The following is a 21,281-nucleotide window of genomic DNA, read 5'->3' as shown; positions in this document are numbered from 1 at the left end:
TAATTTTTATAATAAGATAAATTGATACTGTATAAATATTTGATAATTGGTTTGTTGTTGTTTAAGAATTATGATAACAAGGCTCTGGGACCATGCTAAAACTCGGAGTTCCATTGTAGCGATTGTTGGAGAGGATCATATATATGGCATGCGCCATTATTGGAGATTGATGGTAATGTTGAAGTCTGATGGAAACTTGTCTAAATTATTTTATACAATAGCTCTTCCTCCTAGGAAGTCTTTACAATTGTAGGCATATTACTAACATGCTTTTTTTTATTCTTTTTAATTTTACTAGGAACTCGGTTCCTCAAGAGTACTTAAAGAGGCTGCGAAATATGAAGAATACATAAGACAACATCAGCCGCCTACTCAGTTGAACCATTTTTAACAAGAGCTTCATATGAAGAATACATTAGACAACATGCTTTGACTGCACAATGAAATGGTATTTTTTTCTTTTTTGGTAACAATGAAATGGTATTTCTTGAAGTACAAAAGTTTACAAGCGTGAACTACGAAATTTATATAGATAAATAACATCTATACTTACTGAGTTTCAAGTAAATCTAAACAAACAAAGGGTTTATAGAGAGATTGGATCAAAATGATTGCTCTTTCTTCAAATCTACTTTTTGATTTTCCATTTATGGGCTGTGCGAGGCGCAGTTTTAATGACTTCATAATAATTCGATTCAAGCTTTCCTTTATTCCAAGCTTTGACAAATTCTGCAAGCAACTCACGTAAAACACATTCTTCTCTTCTTTAAGCCAGGTAGCAAACTCAATATTCTTAGCAAAATAGTCATCACCGGACAATTCTTGAAAATCCTACATTTGAAATAAAGATAAGCCATAAATACCAACAAACCACTTAGATAAATAACCTCAACAATCACAATTTCCGACTACTTCATATAAATAACAGGATAGTAACATGTCACAATCAACAAGAAATCACGTTCCTTTTTTAAGAGGTATAGTAGATATGCAGAATGGTCCTCATATGTTTGGATTTGCGGTGAGTTTGATAGAATCAAGGCATGACTGTGGTTTTCGCAAAAGCTATGCTTTGGAGCTTTAACAAAACCACGGCAACACCATGATTTTGTTAAAGTTGTTGTGATTCCAAACATACATGGAGTCTTCAAAATACAGTCTATGAGATGCTAGCTCAATGGACGGAGTTCAAATCCCCTCAAGGATGGTTTGTAAAAATGACCATATCACCTTATTTAATAAAAATTTCCCACATCCACAATTTTTTAAAAGAAGTCTTCAAAATAAGAAAAAACTTAGTGGTTTGTAAAGCATTGGTAAATCTGTGTACCATGAACAAAACTAAAAATTAATTTGAGGTACTACTAGAAAAACTTTTACTAACCAGCATAACAGAAAAGGAACATTACCAATATTCTTTGTTATGTTAATTTGTTTTGACTATGGTAGTACAAAATGATAAGATTTAGTGGTCCACTAAGCATGTTTTCACACATGTATAGGTCTTGTTATGCAATCTTGTTTGATCATATCACTACCTTCTTTCTTTCCTGTATGAAGAACAGCAGCTCTGTTTCTGCCGCGTCGGAAGGAAAGTTCCTTGACAGATGTTGCTCCGTCCAATTGTTTTATGTTATTTAAACACTGGTTTTCTCTTTTTAGCTTCTGGTGATGACAAGATATACATATTTTCTTGCATTATTAAGACCTCTTTGCATCGTCAACCATACTATTTCTGTAACTTAATAATCATATGACATCTCAACGATAAGAAAAGAGGAACATTTCTTAAATGAGTACAACTTATTCTTAAATTCTTTCAAAACCTTAGAATTGGGAAGAGAAGAGACCAAGCAACCGGGCACAGCAATAGATTTCAGGATCTCTTTTGTGAATTTGGGTACTCCCTGTTAATTAACGATCAAACCAAGTACAAATAAGACTCGTCAAGATCAAAGAAAATAGAACGAAAAGAAAATCATTAAGCAAGTAGTCACAAAACTTGTATGAAAACAGTACAGCAAAAGTTGCATTGCTACTTTCTTTTAAAAATATCAATTACTGTTACTAACCTTCTTCAGATCTAAGGTTTTCAGAACTGGTGAGTTTTAAAGAAAGCCTATAATAACTTCAATACTAGTAACTAGGCCAAGCTCCAAATGACTCAACACTGAAAATACAGGTAAATGGCCTAGTGGTAGACCCTGCATGAGCATGACATAAAGAAACGCTTAATTTTGTAAAAGTAAACTGAAGTGTGCAACTGTTAATCAAGATAACCAAACATACACAGTTCCATGTAGTAGAAAAAAATAATATAAAAGGGTAAAAGGAATTGCTGGAAAAGGAGAAGGGTAAAAGGAATGCGTCAAACCTCTGATTCTACTTTGCTAACTTCTAAAAAATGTGATTTTTACAGAATCACAAGCAGGAAGATGAATTTTATGTGACAGACCATAACCACAGTAATTAAATTCTTTAAGATTCAAAGCATTGAATTTGATTGATTGGGCACATGGATCGTGCGTTTTCACCTTAAAGAAATCAGTGTCTTGTCCTATGGAAACAGTTTCAAGTAGGGAGGCTTGTACAATAACATATTTTCCATTCGACTAATGGCAGTTACTGATCTCAAACTTTTTTACAAGCGGTAAATTAAGGTTCATAGAGTCACTAGAGGGATCAATGTCAAAAAAGACTCCATACAAGTTGAGAAATTTTAGCTGTTGAAAATGAAGAGAGGTAGAGGGAAATTTTATGGTAGAGTACACTTTAAGCCGCAACTCTAGTTCTTGCAATGAAGAAGAGCCGAAAAGATAATCAGATGTACTAGGAGAAAAGGGGAGTTTATAAAAATATGAATGGATCCTAAGATTCTTGACTCTCCTATTATTCAAGATGGTAGAGATCCATGTATTTTGAAGTGATACACAACGTTTGCTATAGATCACAAAAGAAAAGTTTTCCAATCCAATGGTTGAAAAAATTAAAGAAGTGTTATCATCAGTAACCTTGTTCACAAAATTTACAAAGCATTCCTCTTTTTTGCCTTTTAAAATTTTCATTTCAGTAGCTAAATTCCATTTCGCAATTTATGGGTTAGGACTGCGAAATGGAATTATAAAATGGAGAAGGAAAATGCACCTAAGATTGGCTTCTTGGTTCAACTGAAAAATATTGAGGCTATTTATCTAGTGTATCAAAGAAATTTCTTATTAGTGATCTTGGCATATACCAAAGGCACATCCCTGTAAAATCATCATGAGCTGCCTTTATGTTAGCAAGGCTCCAAGCTTGTTGGATTAGGAACTTGAAAATGACAGTGTGTGATTACTGTTCCTTGTTGTTTGTATCCGGCCTTTGTTAGTCTTTGAAACTAATCCCTTCTGTTGGCATTTCCCAGGTTTGAGGGACAGATCTCAGCAAAAAACATTGAAATCGGCATCATTGGTGCAGACAAAAAGTTCAGGTGCATATCTTTGTTCCCTAAAATATACTTTGGCTGACTTTCCTGTCATGTTTTTCCCCCTTTTCAGTATTTGTTTATTTGAACTTTGTATCATCTGGTTTCTTTTACCGATCAAATTGAGCTAAAAATTATGCTATGGGTTATCCAATCTGAATAATTAAAAGGTATAAATTTGAGGCATATGGGTTAGGACTGCGAAATGGAATTTAGCTACTGAAATGAATATTATGGTGTGTTTGTTATACATTTGCACCATGGTCAAAAAGCTTAGATCAAGTCCTCTCGGTGTTGTTTGTTTTTGTTATTAGTTTAGTTTTGAAATGTTTAAAAACCAACACCATGTCCAATTTTGTGGTTTTCACTTTCAATAATTGCTGTGAAGTTATAAATTCTTGGACCCCGTTGCCTGACAGTCTCTATTATGTTGTCACCAAGTACTCCTCCCTCCACTCGCACTAAACACCCTCCACTTTAAGTTTGTAACCATGTTGCATGCTCCATTCTCGTCTACGTGTGATATCCTCCATCGTTGTCAAATACCCCTCCATCTTGTATCTTGTCATCATGTTTTGAAATCAATGACATGTGTATATTATTTTTTTCCTTTAAATTAGGGTCATGTTAACCAATGCACCGGTTAAAAGTGAAAATTTTAAGTTAAAAATAACATTTTTTAAGCTTTTAATGTAATGACAACACAACTTTCGATACAAAATACTCCCTCCGTCCCGATTTTTCAACTAATATACAAAGATAAATAACATCATATAAGATGTCATTAGATTCGTCTCGATGCGTATTTTCAAAATTTCAAATTTTCATAATTTTTTCCAATATACTACCTCCGGTCTTATTTATAAGAGAAATTTAGGTCAACAAAAGTGAATGTATTTGGACTGAATTTTTAACTAGATACATCAACTTTTGTTGACTCAAAATTCTCTTATAAATAGGACCGGAGGGAGTATTATTCAAGATATTTAAACTCAAAATTACGCATTGGTATGCGTAATTGGGTCAACTAAGTCACTTATTAAGGGACGGAGGGAGTACCACTCTATTTGATCCTTAACCAATGGCACTAGTTAACATTTCCCAATTAGGGTCACTAAAAATACTTTCAATGCAACCTATATTTTTAATGGAGGCTAATTAAAATCAGTAAAGATATTTACATTGTTCGACAAATTTGATCCCAAAAATATTAAGACTCTAATCTAAGTTTTTTGTTTTACCAATGCAAATGGATAACTTCCCAATGCATTTTGTGAGTAGCAAGTTTCTTTTTCTTATTTTTTGCTGGTGGGGTGGCATTGGGGCATAAAACGGTCGGTAAGCTCAAGTTTTTGTTTTGAATACCCGATTTGGTAACTTATTAGTTTGTTAATTATATTGCAGGATATTGACACCAGCTGAAATTGATGATTATTGTTGGTTTGCAAGTGTGAGTTATATGTCCCACATCGGATAAAATAGTAAAGGTTGAACACCTTATAAGTAAGAGGACCCATAAACTCATCGTCTTAAGGTTTTGGGTAAGAGTGTGGCGTCTCTCTTTGCTTGTGGGATTGTTCTAGCCTCGATGTGGACAGTCAGCCGAGCTCTACTCGTGACCCAACAATTTTTTAACCAAACAATTATCAAGAAAACTAATTTGACACCCAAAGATAAACAAAGAAAATTAGATATTAGCACAAAAGTCACACCAATAGAGATAAAGTTGTCAAAAAAATAGGTCAAAATTATTTATAGGGATTTATTTGATGAGTCATAATAATAGGGATTTATTTATTGTTTAACGTCGGGCAAAATTAAATTAGAGGTCTTTTATCTTATTTTATTTGTAATAGGTCATTATTTTTTTTTTCTTGTTTAAGTTCTTTATTATCTCTCATAAAAGCGCATGTATATAATTTTCTCATATTTTAAATATATTTTGTTAAAAATAAATAAAAAAATCCATAAATAAGATGAACATGTCCATATTCTTCATCTTCTTCCTTTAAATCATCATCTTATTTATTTGAATCTTCATTATCTTCTATCAATAAAAAAAAAAAACTATAAAAATATGACTTTTGCGGGTTTTGATTTTTGTTTTTAAAAGAAGTTTTGAGATAAATATAACATAGATTCATAATATTTGAAAAAAAAAGGTCTTGTTATTGAGTGTTACGAGACACTCTTTAATGATTCTAACATAAGAAATTACTCCCTCCGGTCCTTATTATAAGAAAAAGTTGACTTTTTAGGTTCATAGAATAATTAATGTATCTTATTGTAAATATAGACTAGATATATCACTTATACAATGAACCAAAAAAGTTAATTGTTTCTTATAATAAGGACCGGAGGAAGTATTATATAAAAAAGTTAAATATTTTAATTGATTGTGAGACCAAAATAAAAACTTGAAATTATTTGAGGGACCATTGGATCAAATAAGCTAAAAGAAAAAGAAAAAGAAAAAATATTTAACCCTAAATTAACTTTGCTTTAACGCTATATCTGCAGCTCACTAGGGTTGTACTTGTATCCCGATTCCACAGAAACGGTACAAACAAAATATCTTCTTCTACGAACACCAACCACCATCACGATGGCTCGTTTCTCGAGGTCCTCCTTGGCGCGACTCCTTACCTCCACAACCCCTCCATCTTCCTCCACTGTCTACCTCCGTCACTTTTCGGAGTCAGCAGAGCCGCAGCGTAATATCTGGATCTCGTTGTTCAGTGGCAATAGATTAGTGGAAGGTAGGTCCAAAGGGAGGCCGAAAGATAGCCGCAAGATTCAGATAGAAAAAACTAGTCAACCTAGGGTTTTCGGTAAGAGCGAAAAGACCAGCAAGAGTACGGAGGAGATTGACGAGATTGAGCATCTGAATTTTTTGGAACAGACTTGGCGGTATATAAATGAGACGCGGTCAGATATCAATTCTCTCCGCTGGAAAAACAATATGGTAATTATATACTGATTTAGTCTTATTGTCATTTTTACAAGATTCCCATGTCTTATATTATGTGTCCATATGTAGGGTTGGGAAAAAAACTACCCAACTGAACTGCTGAACTGAATAACAGTTCTGAAACTGAACTGTTACGGTTCCCATTCAAAACAGTTCGGTAACTAATATGGGATTTAGAGCCTATTTGAAACACTTTTCAAAAACTCTTTTTTAGTTTTTAAAAACTTGAAAATTAAAAACTTTTTTGTTAAACTATTTTTTTAAAATTACAATTTTGGAAACTGTTTTGAATTTTTTAATTTTGAAAACTAAAATTAAAACATATAAAAGGATAACTATTGTGAGAAGTGAACTTGTATATTTCAAAAACTATTTCAAACTGTACACAGTTTTTTTTTTTTTTTTTTCTTTCTTTTTCTTTTCCCTTTTCCTTTTCCTTTTCCTTTCTCAACTGCAGTTCAGTTCCAAATGCAATCAGTTCGGTTCAGTTTTCATCCTGAACCGAATCATGCCAACCCTCTGTCCAACCATATCTATTTGTAATTATTTCTTCTTACATTGACTTTGACTTTGACTTTCTTTAAAATTTGTCATTGCAGATTAACATAATTCACACACTTCATCCTGCTACTTATTTCACTCCTGAGGTTGAGAAGGCTTTGCATGCTTTTGACTGTGGCATTCTTGTTCTTTGTAGTGTTGGTGGGGTGCAAACCAAATCTATTATTCTTGATAAGACAATGAGAAGATATAAACTTCCAAGACTTATATATATTAACAAACTTGACCACAATGGAGCAAATCCCTGGGAAGTTTTAGATCAGGTAAACTTAATATTATTGGAGATTTTCTATATTGAGGAATGCTAGCAACACTCTTCCAAAGTGTAGGTCCTACACTAATTTCACCCAATAAAAGAGTGAGTGCTAGAGAGAGTACTCAAAAGAGAGTGTTGCTAGCATTTCTCTTTCTATATTTCTTACTCAGTGTTGCTATATAATTCAAGTTCAAGTTGTTGTTTTTATTTTTCGACCATTTTGCATTATTTTTCAGGCAAGATCAAAGCTTAAACATCACACTGCTGCAGTCCAAGTTCCAATAGGTTTAAAAAAGGATTTTAAGGGACTTGTTGATCTGGTGCAATTAAAGGCCTATTATTTTCATGGGTTAAATCGGTTTGTTTCTGAAACTTCTACATTGGTTATACATGTGTTTATTCTTCAAGCTTCTCAAGTGTTGCTTATTGCAGAGAAAAGGAGGTTGCCGTTGATGAAGTTTTTGAAGAAGTTCCTGCAGATATGAAAGCCTTGGTCTCAGAAAAGAGGCGTGAACTCATAGAAACTGTGTCAAAGGTGGACGAAAAACTTGCTGAAGCTTTTTGCAGCGATAAGCCCATATCAGCAACTGATCTTGAGGTGTGTTGTTAACAATTATTTTTTATAGGAGTTTTACATGTTAATCTCAAGTGTAGGGATTCTAATAACCTAGAACAGAATCCGATGCAGTGGCGGAGCCACGTACAGCACTATGTGGGCTTGTGCCCCCACTAAAATTTCTATATCATCATGGTTTCATGCTATATTACATTACATATATACACTAATACAATTTACTTATTTATTTATTATATTTACTCAAAAACAAAGTTTCCATACAAATGTTATGGAACCTATTAAACAAAAACGTTTGGCTCTGCATCTCTCAACATCTTTTATGTTAGTTTCATTTTCCTTAATAATTAATATATGATAATAATGTAATTATATATTATGGAAAAACTTAAAGGTTTCGAATCAAAATGGGTTATCAAACTTTCTATTAAAATTACAAAAACAAACTTTATTTTTTATTAGTCATTTTGATTTTTAAATGCGTCTTTAGTTAGTTAATTTGATCTTTAAATATATATTTCACTAATCAATTTGGTCTATACAATGAGTAACAAAACAACCAGTTGAAGATGTGTTCGTAGTTTTGACTAATATAAAATATTTTAGTGAAAACACATCACACATTTAGAGACTAAAATGACTACTCCAAATAGGTATCAACCTCTAAATTAGTATTGTAAATCAGCGTCTAAGTTGTTTAAGATGACCCTGCTATAAGTTAGAATAAAGTTTCCAAATTATTTAAGATGACCCTGCTATAAATTTTTGTATGCATTGCCCCCACTATTCAAAATTTCTGGCTCCGCCACTGATCCGATACAAAGGATAAATTGTTATGAACATTTGAGAGTAAGAGTTTTTGGGTTTTAGAGAGAAGATAATTTTGTTGAAATGTTTGATTGATTTCATATGAGCCACAAAGGCAAGCTTAAGTACAACCATTAGGGGTAAAATAGTAAACCGACATAAAATAAAACTAATATTTAAAATAATTTAATTCATTAATACTTCTAGTTCAATACTACTTAAATCCTGTTACATAGTTGCTTCTCTCTCCCACCCCCAATTTTTTTTTAAATAGTTTTTTATTGCTATTATTTTGTGTGTAGAACGCAGTTCGTAGGGCCACCATAGCACACAAGTTTATACCAGCATTCATGGGTAATTCTTTCCAATATAATAAGGTAATAGTTGAATTACCTTGAATTCATATTTGCATTTTGTGTTTTATGTTCTCTTTTTCTTTAACTTTAAATTCATATGTGCACTGTCTACCTTTTCTTTCTTCTTGTTGGCTCAAGACCTTGGATTGTGCTCCCCTCAAGGTCTCAGTTTAGATTCTCCCCGGTGGCAATTTTGGTGGGTTAGTTTGGCTTCAAAAAAAAAAAAAATCCTTTTTCTTTAATCATGATCTATATTATGATGTAATTTAGTTTGGGTCTTCCAGAGAGTTCACTTTGGAAATTGAATTCACTTATATCATTCTTAGTGCGATGATGGCCACTAGTGGTTCATGACCAATCATAACTGTAGGTCACTCTGGTCAAATCTTACCCAGAACATAGTACAAGCCTACAAGGAGCTTTATAGACTTATGCAATAAATGATTAAAGGGAAATCTGTGTCATAAATCTAGCCATACATACTCCTGTTGTTTGTTAAACCATAAATGATAAAAGAGCAATCTCTGTCAGATAAAATCTACTTAAGAGTCCTGCTGTTTTTAAAAACTAGCTATTTTTTAAGCTTTTCCATTCCTCTAGGATATGATCCTTGCTTTCAAGTTTCAAACCCCCCATAATATTCTCTCACATGCATACACACTTAGGCATTTCCGGACACTAATTGATTATCAATATAATTAAACGAACATTCTATATTCAATGCATTCTCATTGGATTTAGATTTTATAAGACTATTTGATAAAATTGATTTTGACTTGAATAATGCATACAAGCCAGCTTGTACTATAATGTTTTATCAGTTCTTTATTTTTCATTTTTTTGATGTTGCTGGTGCAGGGGCTACAACTACTTTTGGATGGTGTAATTAATTATTTGCCGTGTCCAATTGAAGCTAGTAATTATACTCTTGACCAATCTAAGCACGGGGAAAAGGTACCAGATTTAAAGAAACTTCATCCTTTGTTATCTTAATTATCAGAAATTGCAATTTGAGGTTTTAATTTGGCAGCCAGTTTCTTGTTTTTTTTTTCCTTCTTGACATCAGTTTCTTGAATCTTGAATAGTTAGATTTGATTCATTAGAATCGGGAAATATCAATATATGACTTATTAATACATTTGCAATAACATTATAAGCTTATTGTTCGTCCCAAAAAAACAAAATCCAAATTAAATGCATCAATATAAGTATGTCATGATAATGTTGTCTTTGCTCTAAAATAGCTTGGTCATGACGAATGATACTTTCTTGGTATAGAGGTTAATCACATCTCTTTATTTCTCCGGCCATGTATGTCAGAGGTTCCTTCCAAAAGAAGATATGGTCTCTACCAAGGGTATCTCTACCTCCTTTCTAAGAAAAACCTAAGCTGTCTCAGTTTGGTTTAGACTACATGGAAGATCTTGCCACCAACAGGTCCATAGTTGGTGCACTGCAGCACGTGACCACAACTAGACTAGAAGTTGGATATGCTTTTTATAAAGTGTGCCCGTTTGTGGTTCAACCCCTGAAGAATCATTTGATAGATATCTCAAATAAAGGGTTCTGGATCATGGTTTAGTTGTGGGTAATGCTTCTCCTTTGTCTTCCACAAGTTTGCAAGCCTATTGTGATGTTGATTGGACCTCTGATGTAAGATAAAGTGTGACCTACTTCTGGGTCAATCTTAAGTCTTTGTCAATGTTGGTGGTTCATCCCTATCTTATCTTTATTTAATGAGTTGCAAGTTCCCATCTCCACATTAATCATTTACTGCGACAAACAAAATACTGTTGCTTTGAGTCATAACCTGATTCCGCATTCAAGAACCAAACATATGGAACTTGATTTGTTCTTTGTTTGAGAAAAGTTGTGTCAATTCTCTAGTTGTGATACATGTTCTTGCTGACGTTCTCACAAAGCCATTCCCAATGTTCAGTTTTGTAATCTCCGAGACAAACTTAGGGTTCTATGTATAAAAGAATGCACACTTCTACACTCTTTATTCTTATGCACCACAATATAGCAAATACTGCAGTGTTCCGCATAATCTTGATAAACATGGTTGTTATGCTATCTTTTAATCTACTAAAAAGAATATTATTGGGCTATTTTAACAGCATACCCTTGTGGCATTGTCTATCACAATGAAGAGGGAGTATGGTCAAGTAACATATCTAAGGTACCCTGGCCTTTAAATATGGTTAAATCTTACTTCAAATTGTTGTCTTATGTATATGTTGATCTTTTTTTTTATTGGGTGAAGAATCTACGAGGGCGTCATTCGGAAGGGGGATTTTATTACAAACGTTAACACTGACAAGACGTTTGAGGTAAGTCTAAGGCTCCTCACTGTTCTCGTTTAATTGCGTTGGTCTTGTGCACATGGTGTTTTGCGTTGTGATTCTGCTTTTATATTTTGCACAATTTGTTCATTTTTTATGAATATATGACTCAATTCAAGATTGCATTTATGATATGTTTTTCAAACTCTGTTGAAATTAATTTCTGTCATGGGAAGAATAAGTTACAAAGATATACAAAATTATGCGATCTTTTTATGTTAATTTACCCTCAGACCTCAGATTATCTATTTCTTACTAGTCCATGGATTCAAGTCTTAACACTAAGTGCATGGATTCAAGTCTTGTCACATCATTTTTTCAAGAAACTTATCCTACAGAATAGTATCCATTTAACCATACTTCTAATGTTATTATCCTCTTGCATATTCTAGTCTTGTCACATCAATTTATACTCCCTCCGTTTCAAAATGAGTGTCGTTTTAGCAACAAAAAAAATATGTTTCGAAATGAATGTCACTTTTAGTTTCCAATGCAATAATAACTTTTTCTTTTCAATTGTACCCTTCAATTAATACTATACACACTACTTCCAAAGTACTCCCTCCGGTCACTATTATAAACAAAAAATCATTTTAGATTCATTTAATAAATGATGTATCTAGACCATATATAGACCACATACATAATTTATTGAATGAACCTAAAAAGTCAATTTTTGCTTATAAAAGTGACCGGAGGGAGTATTATTTTTTCTTTAATGAAAAACAAACCAATAGTTGATTAAAATAATTTGGTAAAATAACATCTTTCTTTCTTTTAATTAATGCATTTCTTTATGTGTGTAAAATCTTAAACAACATTCAATTTGAAATGGAGGGAGTACTATTTTCTAAAAATATTGCTATGACAAAGACAAGTACTAGTTTTAGCTCATAAGATCATTTTCATGTCTCTGCTTTCATTTATTGCACTTTGAGATTAGTGATTTCGTGGCTGAAGCCTTTGTTTTATGCAAATGCAGGTTCCTCATTTGTTTCGGAAGTGTAATGATGTGTTTAAGGTTAGTTTTAAGATTTTCACCATGATTATTTGATCTTCCTATTCAATCGAATGTCTTTGGAGAACTTTTTTAGAATTGTTCTGCCATATCTCTTTTAAAATTCTAACTGGGATACTTCTATGAAATTGGAAGGTAATTGAAGAGGCTAATGCTGGGGAAATAGTTGCTGTCTTTAATGCACCAGGTTCTTATTCTTGCCATAGCCGTCGTAATGTGTTTAGAGAAACTGCTCCTATGTGAAACAAATGTTTATATGACAATCTTTTTTTTTGTATTAATTATTTAATCAGGCTTTACTGATGGGTTAGTAAGTTATACAATGACTTCCATTGATGTTTCTGAGTCGGTCTCAAGAGATTCTGACGTGCAAGTAAGTAGTTTCTCCTTTTTTGTATTTTCTTCTTGTGTATTGCTTTTACTGAATGCCTTCCAAGGACCGGATCCTACTTTACGAGTTGGTTTGGGGACCGGGAAGGCTGTAGTTTATTCATTTTACCTTTCTCATCTGTGACAAATTTGATGTGCTTATCAGGGTAAAGGCGATGCGTATTTACCATTTGTCAAGGTTTATGGAGGCAAAGGACGATTGGTATTGATGAAAAGTATCTCTGGATTACTCAAACGTTAAATTACACTGTCCTGTAATAATTGCCCAAAAAGATTTTTACTTTTGGTTTCCTATGTAACTTTAGTTATCTCCCATCTAATTAATAAGGAGGCCTAATTTATGGAGATAAGGCTTGACTGTTGCTTTAGAGAGAGAAATAATAAATAGTTAAGGAATATAAAGAATACTCGAGGCATCCTCTCAATAAACTGCTCCTCGATAAAAACTCTCGTTCAAATCCGAAATTATTGGGCTTGTAGCACAACAATTCTCCTGCTCTCTCAACCAAGAATTAACCAACACCTTAATCTCGTACCCATCTCGCACACACAATCCCATCCTCATCTAATCACTACATGTGTAGCGTGGATACTACGCCCCATATGAAACTTGGGTTATGACTTGACTAGGCTCCCAAAAAAATCCCCTTTAAGGTAATATCTAGCTTCGAAGACTCTTGCAACAGTAATGTCATGGTTGGTAACTATATTCCAACCTTGCGTCTCCAGTATGGCTAAATTAAAACTTTGGCGATGAACCCATACCTTCCATATTCCTTCCTCATAACTTATTTCTCCTAGCTTAACTGATTCCTCTTCCACTATTTTTGTTTGAACCCCACCGATAAGAGTTTAGCATAGTTGAATCTAATCTCATAAAATAGTTGGCAGGAGAAAAGAGCTCATAGAATAATAAGTTTAGTTTTAAAATAAAATTCGAACCAAACCAAACCAATGAAATTTGAGTTGGATCGGTTGATGCTGTTTGTTTTCCACATATTTTTAACAATGTTTTTAATTTCATCCAACGTTACAATTTTATTTTCATCAAAAAACATACACCAAATTAAAAATGTGGACAAAGTATTTCTATTAGGTAAGTAATGTAAAAGATTGAGATTTCATCGTTCTCTAAAATTTTAAGTTTTTGAAATAAAAAGCAAAGAAGAAACTTAATAAGAGAAAAGTATGTCATTGTATAATTATTTCCATTATATTTCTATGAGTATTAATTAATTTATGTGACATAGATTTAATTAATGTTTTCTTATGTTGCAGTTTAGTTTGGTTTGGTTGATAAAATAAAAACTGCAACCCAAACCAAACCAAACCATGCGGTTGAATAAAAAAGTTATCCGAATATATCCAAGCCAAATGTGGTTTTTTGCGGTTTTGGTTTGGATTGGTTTCGATTTTGAACACCCGTTCGAGTATGGGTACACAATTTTTCTCTACAGTATAGCAAAATAAAAATACTCTTTGCGCCATTAACTTTGAGTTCTTCTTCATTAACCACAACATAGTGAGATTGGGAAAATGTAGAATTTGGTTGTTGACAAGGTAGAAGAACAGATAGATCGTGTTTGATTTGGTTATGTGTACAAGCGTTGGCGGTCAATTAACTATCAAAATCAACAATTCGAGGAGAACAGATAGATCACTTTGAATTTTTTGTTGAAGAAACTACCCATGCTAATGATATCCACAAAAGCACATAGCATGATAGAGAAGAATTAGTTGCATTGCATTCCAGCCAAGAGATGGTTTTCATACGCTGCAATGACATCTTTAATGCCACAAGTCATGTGAAAATAGGCATCAGGAATGTAATCGTATTCGCCATCCAACAAACCCTGCAAGTTACACAATAAGAGAGCGGTTGGTTTGCAGCCATCCTAGCAAATAACATTATGAGTAAATTCAAAGATAATCACTAAACATATTCTTTTAATAACGTATATATGGAATAGTACCAGATTGGATAGTTTGTACTATATTGAACTCACCATAATACACGTTTTTAAATAATAATAAATAAATAAATAAAGCAATTGAAAATTTTTAAGATATAAAAATATTCAAATGTAGATTATTGGAAATTTAAATGAAATTTCCAAACTTAGTTTCTAGTACAATGACATGCAACAGACAAAAACAAAAACGAAAAACATGCATAGCTTCTGAAAAAATAAAAAGGCAAGGAGTTTTGTTGGGTATGTTACTCAATAATATACAATCATTTAATGTCATGTTATTTTTTAAATTTAACTATTTTCAATTAACTTTGGCCACATGATAACAATACTCAACAAAACTCTAGGTTACCAAAGCACTAATAGCAACAGGATGAGATTACAGTTACAATAACCAACAACCGAATCTTTGTCTGGTTGGATAAAATGAGACTAATGGAGAAAAAAGAAAAAAATACCTGGAAACCCTTAAGGGTATCATCCAAATGAACATATGTTTCCTGAGATCTAGGATAGGCTACCACAGACAAAGGCTGACCTAAAAATAGCTCAATTTTACGAGCACGAGTAATAATCAGTTGATCATCTTCACTAAGCTCATCCACTCCTAAAATAGCAATGATATCTTGAAGATTCTTGTAGTGTTGGAGATTTCGTATTACACCATCAGCAACTTCAAAGTGATCTTCATGCAGACAGTGTGGAGATAGTAAACTAGATGTTGATTTCAAAGGGTCAATAGCCGGATAGATTCCACGATCAAAGATCTATACAATAAGTATTAAAAATCAAATAATTTAGCTGATGATAACCAAAAATATCAAAGCAATATCCACTTTAACAAACATAATCAAACCTCTTTTGAGAAGACGGTTGCAGCATCCAAGTGAACATCAACGTCATCACCAGGATAGATAGTATGGAAAGAGGTAATAAAACTCTTAGATGTGGCTGCGATACGTTCTTGAAGACTATGGATATCAATGGACAGTGTTGGTTGATAACCAACAGCCGATGGGATACGACCAAGCAAAGTAGATAACTCCGAATCAGCCTTCAATTGCATCATATATTATATTATTATCAAATGAAAAAATAAGCAGAATGTCAATTGATATATGAAGAAAAATTATCATAGATAAGTTGTAATACTTGAGTAAATCTGAAATGGTTGTCAACAAAAAGAAGCACTTTTCGTCCTTCATCACGGAAACCTTCCGCAACTGTAAGTCCAGTATAAACAACACGGCTACGAGCACCAGGGGGGTCATTTATTTGACCACACACAAACGCACATTTGCTTTGACTCTGAAATCCATGAAGCATTCATGATTGACTATTATAAATGCAAATATTTCAAATAATATATTGAATGTATATCATGAATAATAGTATCATTGACTTCACTTGCCTGCTTATCACCTAGCTTAATGATACCATCGCTAACCATTCTTCTGTACAAGTCCTCACCCTCTTGGGATTGTTCTTTAATTCCGGCAAAAACAGACAAACCACCTAATAAATGGGAAATAATTAAATTATAGTATATATTACAGGAAAAATGACATCTCAACAAGAATAAATAAGTGCATTAAGCTAGCATATACCATAAATGTCAGCAACAATATTCATCAGTTCCATCATAAGTATACTTTTGCCTACCCCAGCGCAACCAATCAACCCAATATTTCCTCCTCTTTGGTATGGTGCAAGCATGTCAATAACCTATATGGAAAAAATTTATGCAAAAGCCATTAGATATCCAAGCAAGCAAATATTGACGTAAGTGAGAAATAATACATTCACAAATAAACAAAAGACACTAAGAAACAATAAAAAAATAAATAAATACCTTAATGCCGGTTTGAAGTATGACCGGAGTCTTATTACGTTCGTAAAAGGAAGGAGCTTTTCTATATATTGGTAACATTTTCTCCGCTTCTAAGTCAATTGACAATAACTATCATGAGTTAAAAAAAAAACGCCAAGGAAACAATAGAAAATACAATAATCTTAACACTTCATAAATTACTTACTCAATTCACCATAGTCATCAATGGTTTCCCCAATAACATTCATAACACGGCCAAGGGTAACCCTACCAACAGGAACCTAAATGGGATACAGAAGAATTATTATATAATATTAATTAGGTAATTGCTAGTGCCAGACATGCATAAACACTCACTAAAACCAAAATTGAAATGTAAGTCTAAAAGATAATGGAGAACTGGAGCAGCAGGGTCTGATCAAAATACCATGCACATGATTCATTGGTAATATGATCCATAAAAGTCCCGCATAAGCAGCTCGGTTGGTGAGCTAATGGACGTTGAAAGAGTTACAAGGAGGAGGTCTTGGGTTTGATCCCAAAAACTAACATTACCGCTAACTTTACTATTTTATATCATGATACATTATATATATTTAGTTTAAGGTTAGGTGTGTGTAGACAGTGTGGGCCTTGTGGAAGAAGCTGTTGTGATGCCTCGTTCGTCTAATGTAGTTTTTTTTTTCTGTTAAATTCACTAATAAGTTCTGTGTGAATGCTTGTGTGTCTAATTATTATTATTATTTTTTTGAAGGCAAAAGATAAGAGAAGAGAAAGAAAGTACATCAGTATACAAGATAAGGTGGGTGCAAGAAGTACTCCAACACAAAAAAAACGTGAGACAAACAACTGAGAAAAAAACGGCCGTTTAAGCCACAAAGAGCACGAACATCTAACCACTTCTCGGAGGCAAACAACTGAAGAAAAAAAAACAGCTCCCTAACCCACAAAACTCACATAACCACCTCCACAATGCAGAGCAATAGGAGCCAAACCCAGATGGGTGAGGGAAGGAGTAGGCATAGGGGCACTCTGAGACATAAGTTCCTAAAAGATCACGCCTCCCAGTCACAGAAGGAACAGGAATGGCCAGAATAGTAATACCGGCCTAGAAACCTAATCTAATCTTTCTACTGCCCCCAAGCGCTATGACAAAACGAAGAATCTCACCCAACTAAGAGGGAAGAACAAACTCCCAGCTTAAACACCTGAAGAACCTATACCACGCCGAATTAAAGAAATGACGCGAAACAAACAGATGACTAGACGACTAAGTGAACTCCCCACAAAAGCATCAGATAGTGTCCCTAGGAACCACAATAACCCTCCTAATAAAGAGATTCTGACGAGGCGGCACTCGGTCAAGAAGAAAAAACCTTCACCTTAAGAGGGGTCCACGACTTCCACACTAAAAAGAAGGCGGGAAACCCCCTACTAAACCCCTCTGAAGAGCCAAATAGGCCGACTTCACCGAATACTAATATTAATAAAGACTATTCAGTGCTAATTGATTCTTTCTTAACAACAACAACAACAAAAGCAGCAGCAGCAGCAGCAACAACAACAATAATATTTTTAAGGGATTGAGTGTTATTTACAGTGATAGGGGAGCCGGTGTTGAGCACTCGCCACCCTCTAGCAACTCCTTCAGTTGGACTCATAGCAATTGTTCGCACCACGCCCTCACCCAAATGATCTGCAACCTCCAAGACCAATCGAGAAGAATGATCCAAAACCTCGAGGGCAGTCCGTATCTGGGGCAGAGGCAAACCTTCCTTGAATTTTACATCCACTAAAGTATCGACAACTTGGCAAACATGACCGATTGCATCCTGACCGGTGAACTCATCACTGATTTGAGGACCTCCGGGTACTTCTATCTTCGCCTGACGTGACAATGGAGTTGAAGCAGACGAAGCATATTGGGAAATACCGCCGTAGGTATGGCGAGAAGCACAGGATGTAGAAGAGCGTATTAATGTTGAGCAAGAAACGGAGGGTTTCCATAATCGAATCAGAGAGGATACTAGTCTGCGTGAAACAACCATTTTTAGAGAGTGTGCGAAGACGTTGTAGGGTATGTGGAGGGTTTTAGAGCATCACAATGTTAGTCTATTAATAGAGAACTTAGTGTATACATATTTTTTATTTTTTTTTATTTTTTTATTTTAATGAAAATATCTTATCTTAACTTTACATCATTTTACAAAAATAATTTATTATTTCTTTTGCAATTGGGACTAACCAGTATATATTTTATTACTTCTTTTACATGTGGGGCCGTTAGAGTCATTATATAATTGTCTCTTACTTAATAATGACTCATTTTTTCTTCCTCCAATAAGAGGTCCTTAAGAGAGAGTGGTCTTTATTAAGTAAAGACTAATTTATATGTACCTATCAATTTCATCCTCAAATTTTTAAATACAGATCATTAGGTCCTTGAATTTTACGAATGTCATCAATTGAGTTATATGTTAAGTTGGGTCGTTAACAGTGATGACGTGGAACATTAACCGATGATGTGGTTTGTCAAGTCATATGTCACATGTTTAAAGACTAATTTGATCGAAAGTGAAAAAAAATTACAGGGACGAAATTGACTGAATTGGAAAAATAAATAAATAATTCATGATTCAGTACCGCATGTTTGATCTCTTATGTTTATTTTAGGTTTCAAGTAGGTCTCTTATATTTTAAAAGTTTTAACTTGGTCCGTTACGCTTTAAATGTTTCAAGTTGGTCCAAAACGTTACTCATGTTTAAGTAAGTTTGTCCCTTCCACCACATGATATTGAGTTTAATAAAAAAAAAAATTAAAAATATTTTTAAACTGATTTTTTAAATAAGTTAAGTTTCATTACCCATATTGTCAACCTGGATCTTTAAATTTAAGTGTCGGAAGAAACTAACTTATTCCAACGTGGGTAATGTTTTGGACCAACTTGAAACTTTTAAAACGTAAGGGACCAATTTAAAACTTTTAAAACATGAAGGACCTATTTAAAAACTAAAATAAACATAAGGGATCAAACATGCAATTAAGCCTATAAATTATGTTTGATTTTGAAGTAGGTGTGAAGTGTCCATGATTTCATACCTTCAAGGAGGTTAAGTTTTCAAAAATTATTATTTTTGCAAAACATTATGATTTTCTTATATTCTTTACTTTCATATCTCATCTTACATTTGTTGTAGCATTTTCGTACTATGCAATAATGGTGGAAATTAGTTTACATGAACATCTAATTAATCTGATTTTATCATGTCTGATGTAGGAGGGTTTTATTAGTAATTTAGTAGTATTTATTATTTATCCAAATCTTAGTAATTTTCTAGAACTTTCTATTATTATTTCGTTTTATTTTATTTTAGCCCACGGGTTTGTTATTTCTATCACTATCACTATATAAGCAGAACTTATGTAGCCTAAGAGGCACACTTTTTGATTCAATAAAATTATTCGAGATTTTCTCTCAATTCTGGTGGATTCCGGAAACCCTTATTTTCATAGGTTTGTCGCTTGCAACCCTATTTTCATAGGTTTGTCGCTTGCAAACTTGTTCTTTTCTATCTAGGTTTAGCGCTTGCTAACCCTACGCTTCCGTACTGCGTCAGTTGGTATCAGAGCAGGTTTCTCCTGTTCTTTTCCTAACGGATCAGCCATGGGAGATCAACTGATTGACGAGAGCAGAGTTTGCCGGCATAACCGCGACTCTTACCACGACATCGAAGATTTGTCAGATCAGATGGCGGCGTGGACAGCTAAGGTTGACAACAACAACAGAAACAATCCGAACAGAGGAGGAGAACCAATTCCAGTTATTAGGGTTTGTAATAACATCCCTACTATTGTTACGTACCGAAAATCAAAATATAGCAATGAATCTGATTTGGAATACTATGAGCGTAGATATTACACAAGGTTGAAGGATGATTATTACAAATTTGAAATCTCCGATTCGATATATCGTTGTCCGTTTTGTTACAACAAAGATTACTCCTTGACCGGCCTTTTGAGACATGCTTTCAGAATTGCAGGTAACTCGTGTTCGCGTAAGATGGTTAAAGATATTGCTAGACATTCTGTTTTGATAACATATATTCTAAGATTTCTTACGCCGTTGAAAGAGGATATCGACGTTGCTCGGACGACCGAAGCGTTTTCGACGTCTGTGGAACCAGTTGAAGAACATTCAGTCACCGAACCTATTGTTATTATGGAGGAGACTGATTTGAACGAAGTTGAGAATATTGGTGCAATCGATGAACATGTGGAAGTTTCTTCTGGAACATTACCGTCTGGTTGTGTGGAATCTACATCAGAGACTTCAGCGTGTGTGAAGCCCTCTATTTTGATGGATCAGTCAAGCATGTTTCCAATTACTGTCCCGAGACAGACGCTGCCAACTGTATCATCAACTGCTTTAGAACCTAAGGAAACAATTGGTGGTACCGCAGCTTCCAAGAGGAAAATAAAAGCCTGGTCAAAGGAAAATTTGCTATGGGATGTTGTTCATAGATGGGGAATGGTAGGCATAAAGGGCCAAGACAAGGTACACGACCCTTACTCTTCACGTGAAAGCGCAATCCAGGAGTTTGAACAAAAGTTCTTAGCCAAGACCAAGAATGCTTGGTGTGACATGAACAATTTTGTTTCCCATCCAAAGAGTTATGTATGGCTGGAAGTGAATTACGGTGACAAGGAAAAGGAATCTACGGCGACAGAAAGTGTA

The 21,281-nt window shown here is 34.0% G+C and overlaps 2 protein-coding genes and 2 long non-coding RNA genes across 4 annotated transcripts; 2 read left to right on the top strand and 2 right to left on the bottom strand.

The window, feature by feature from the left end:
- Nucleotides 1-72: 72 nt before the first annotated feature.
- LOC120578225 (uncharacterized) lies at nt 73-500 on the top strand. Its single transcript, XR_005644160.1, has 2 exons — nt 73-172; nt 299-500. It is a non-coding gene; the product is annotated as an uncharacterized lncRNA (long non-coding RNA).
- Nucleotides 459-3,904, bottom strand: LOC120578224 (uncharacterized). Its single transcript, XR_005644159.1, has 3 exons — nt 2,073-3,904; nt 1,539-1,907; nt 459-831 (listed from the first exon to the last, which is right to left on the bottom strand). It is a non-coding gene; the product is annotated as an uncharacterized lncRNA (long non-coding RNA).
- A 5,928-nt stretch (nt 3,905-9,832) lies between these two features.
- Nucleotides 9,833-13,165, top strand: LOC120578074 (elongation factor G, mitochondrial). The gene is made up of 7 exons (XM_039830149.1): nt 9,833-9,942; nt 11,109-11,170; nt 11,255-11,321; nt 12,316-12,354; nt 12,487-12,538; nt 12,645-12,724; nt 12,887-13,165. Exons 2-7 carry the CDS (start codon nt 11,136-11,138, stop codon nt 12,980-12,982), a joined length of 369 nt encoding a protein of 122 aa, XP_039686083.1. The 5' UTR covers nt 9,833-9,942; nt 11,109-11,135; the 3' UTR covers nt 12,983-13,165.
- A 1,309-nt stretch (nt 13,166-14,474) lies between these two features.
- On the bottom strand, nt 14,475-18,593 carry LOC120578383 (ATP synthase subunit beta, mitochondrial). The gene is made up of 9 exons (XM_039831066.1): nt 18,144-18,593; nt 16,751-16,826; nt 16,567-16,655; nt 16,322-16,439; nt 16,126-16,229; nt 15,867-16,022; nt 15,571-15,768; nt 15,173-15,481; nt 14,475-14,594 (listed from the first exon to the last, which is right to left on the bottom strand). The coding sequence occupies exons 1-9, from the start codon at nt 18,591-18,593 to the stop codon at nt 14,475-14,477; spliced, it is 1,620 nt and encodes a 539-aa protein (XP_039687000.1).
- Between the last annotated feature and the right edge of the window lie 2,688 nt (nt 18,594-21,281).

This window comes from Medicago truncatula, chromosome 2, assembly GCF_003473485.1.
Source record: "Medicago truncatula cultivar Jemalong A17 chromosome 2, MtrunA17r5.0-ANR, whole genome shotgun sequence".
In the NCBI taxonomy this organism is placed as follows: domain Eukaryota; kingdom Viridiplantae; phylum Streptophyta; class Magnoliopsida; order Fabales; family Fabaceae; genus Medicago; species Medicago truncatula.
The sequence above is the reverse complement of the archived record's forward strand: the minus strand, read 5'-3'. Positions and strand labels throughout refer to the sequence as shown.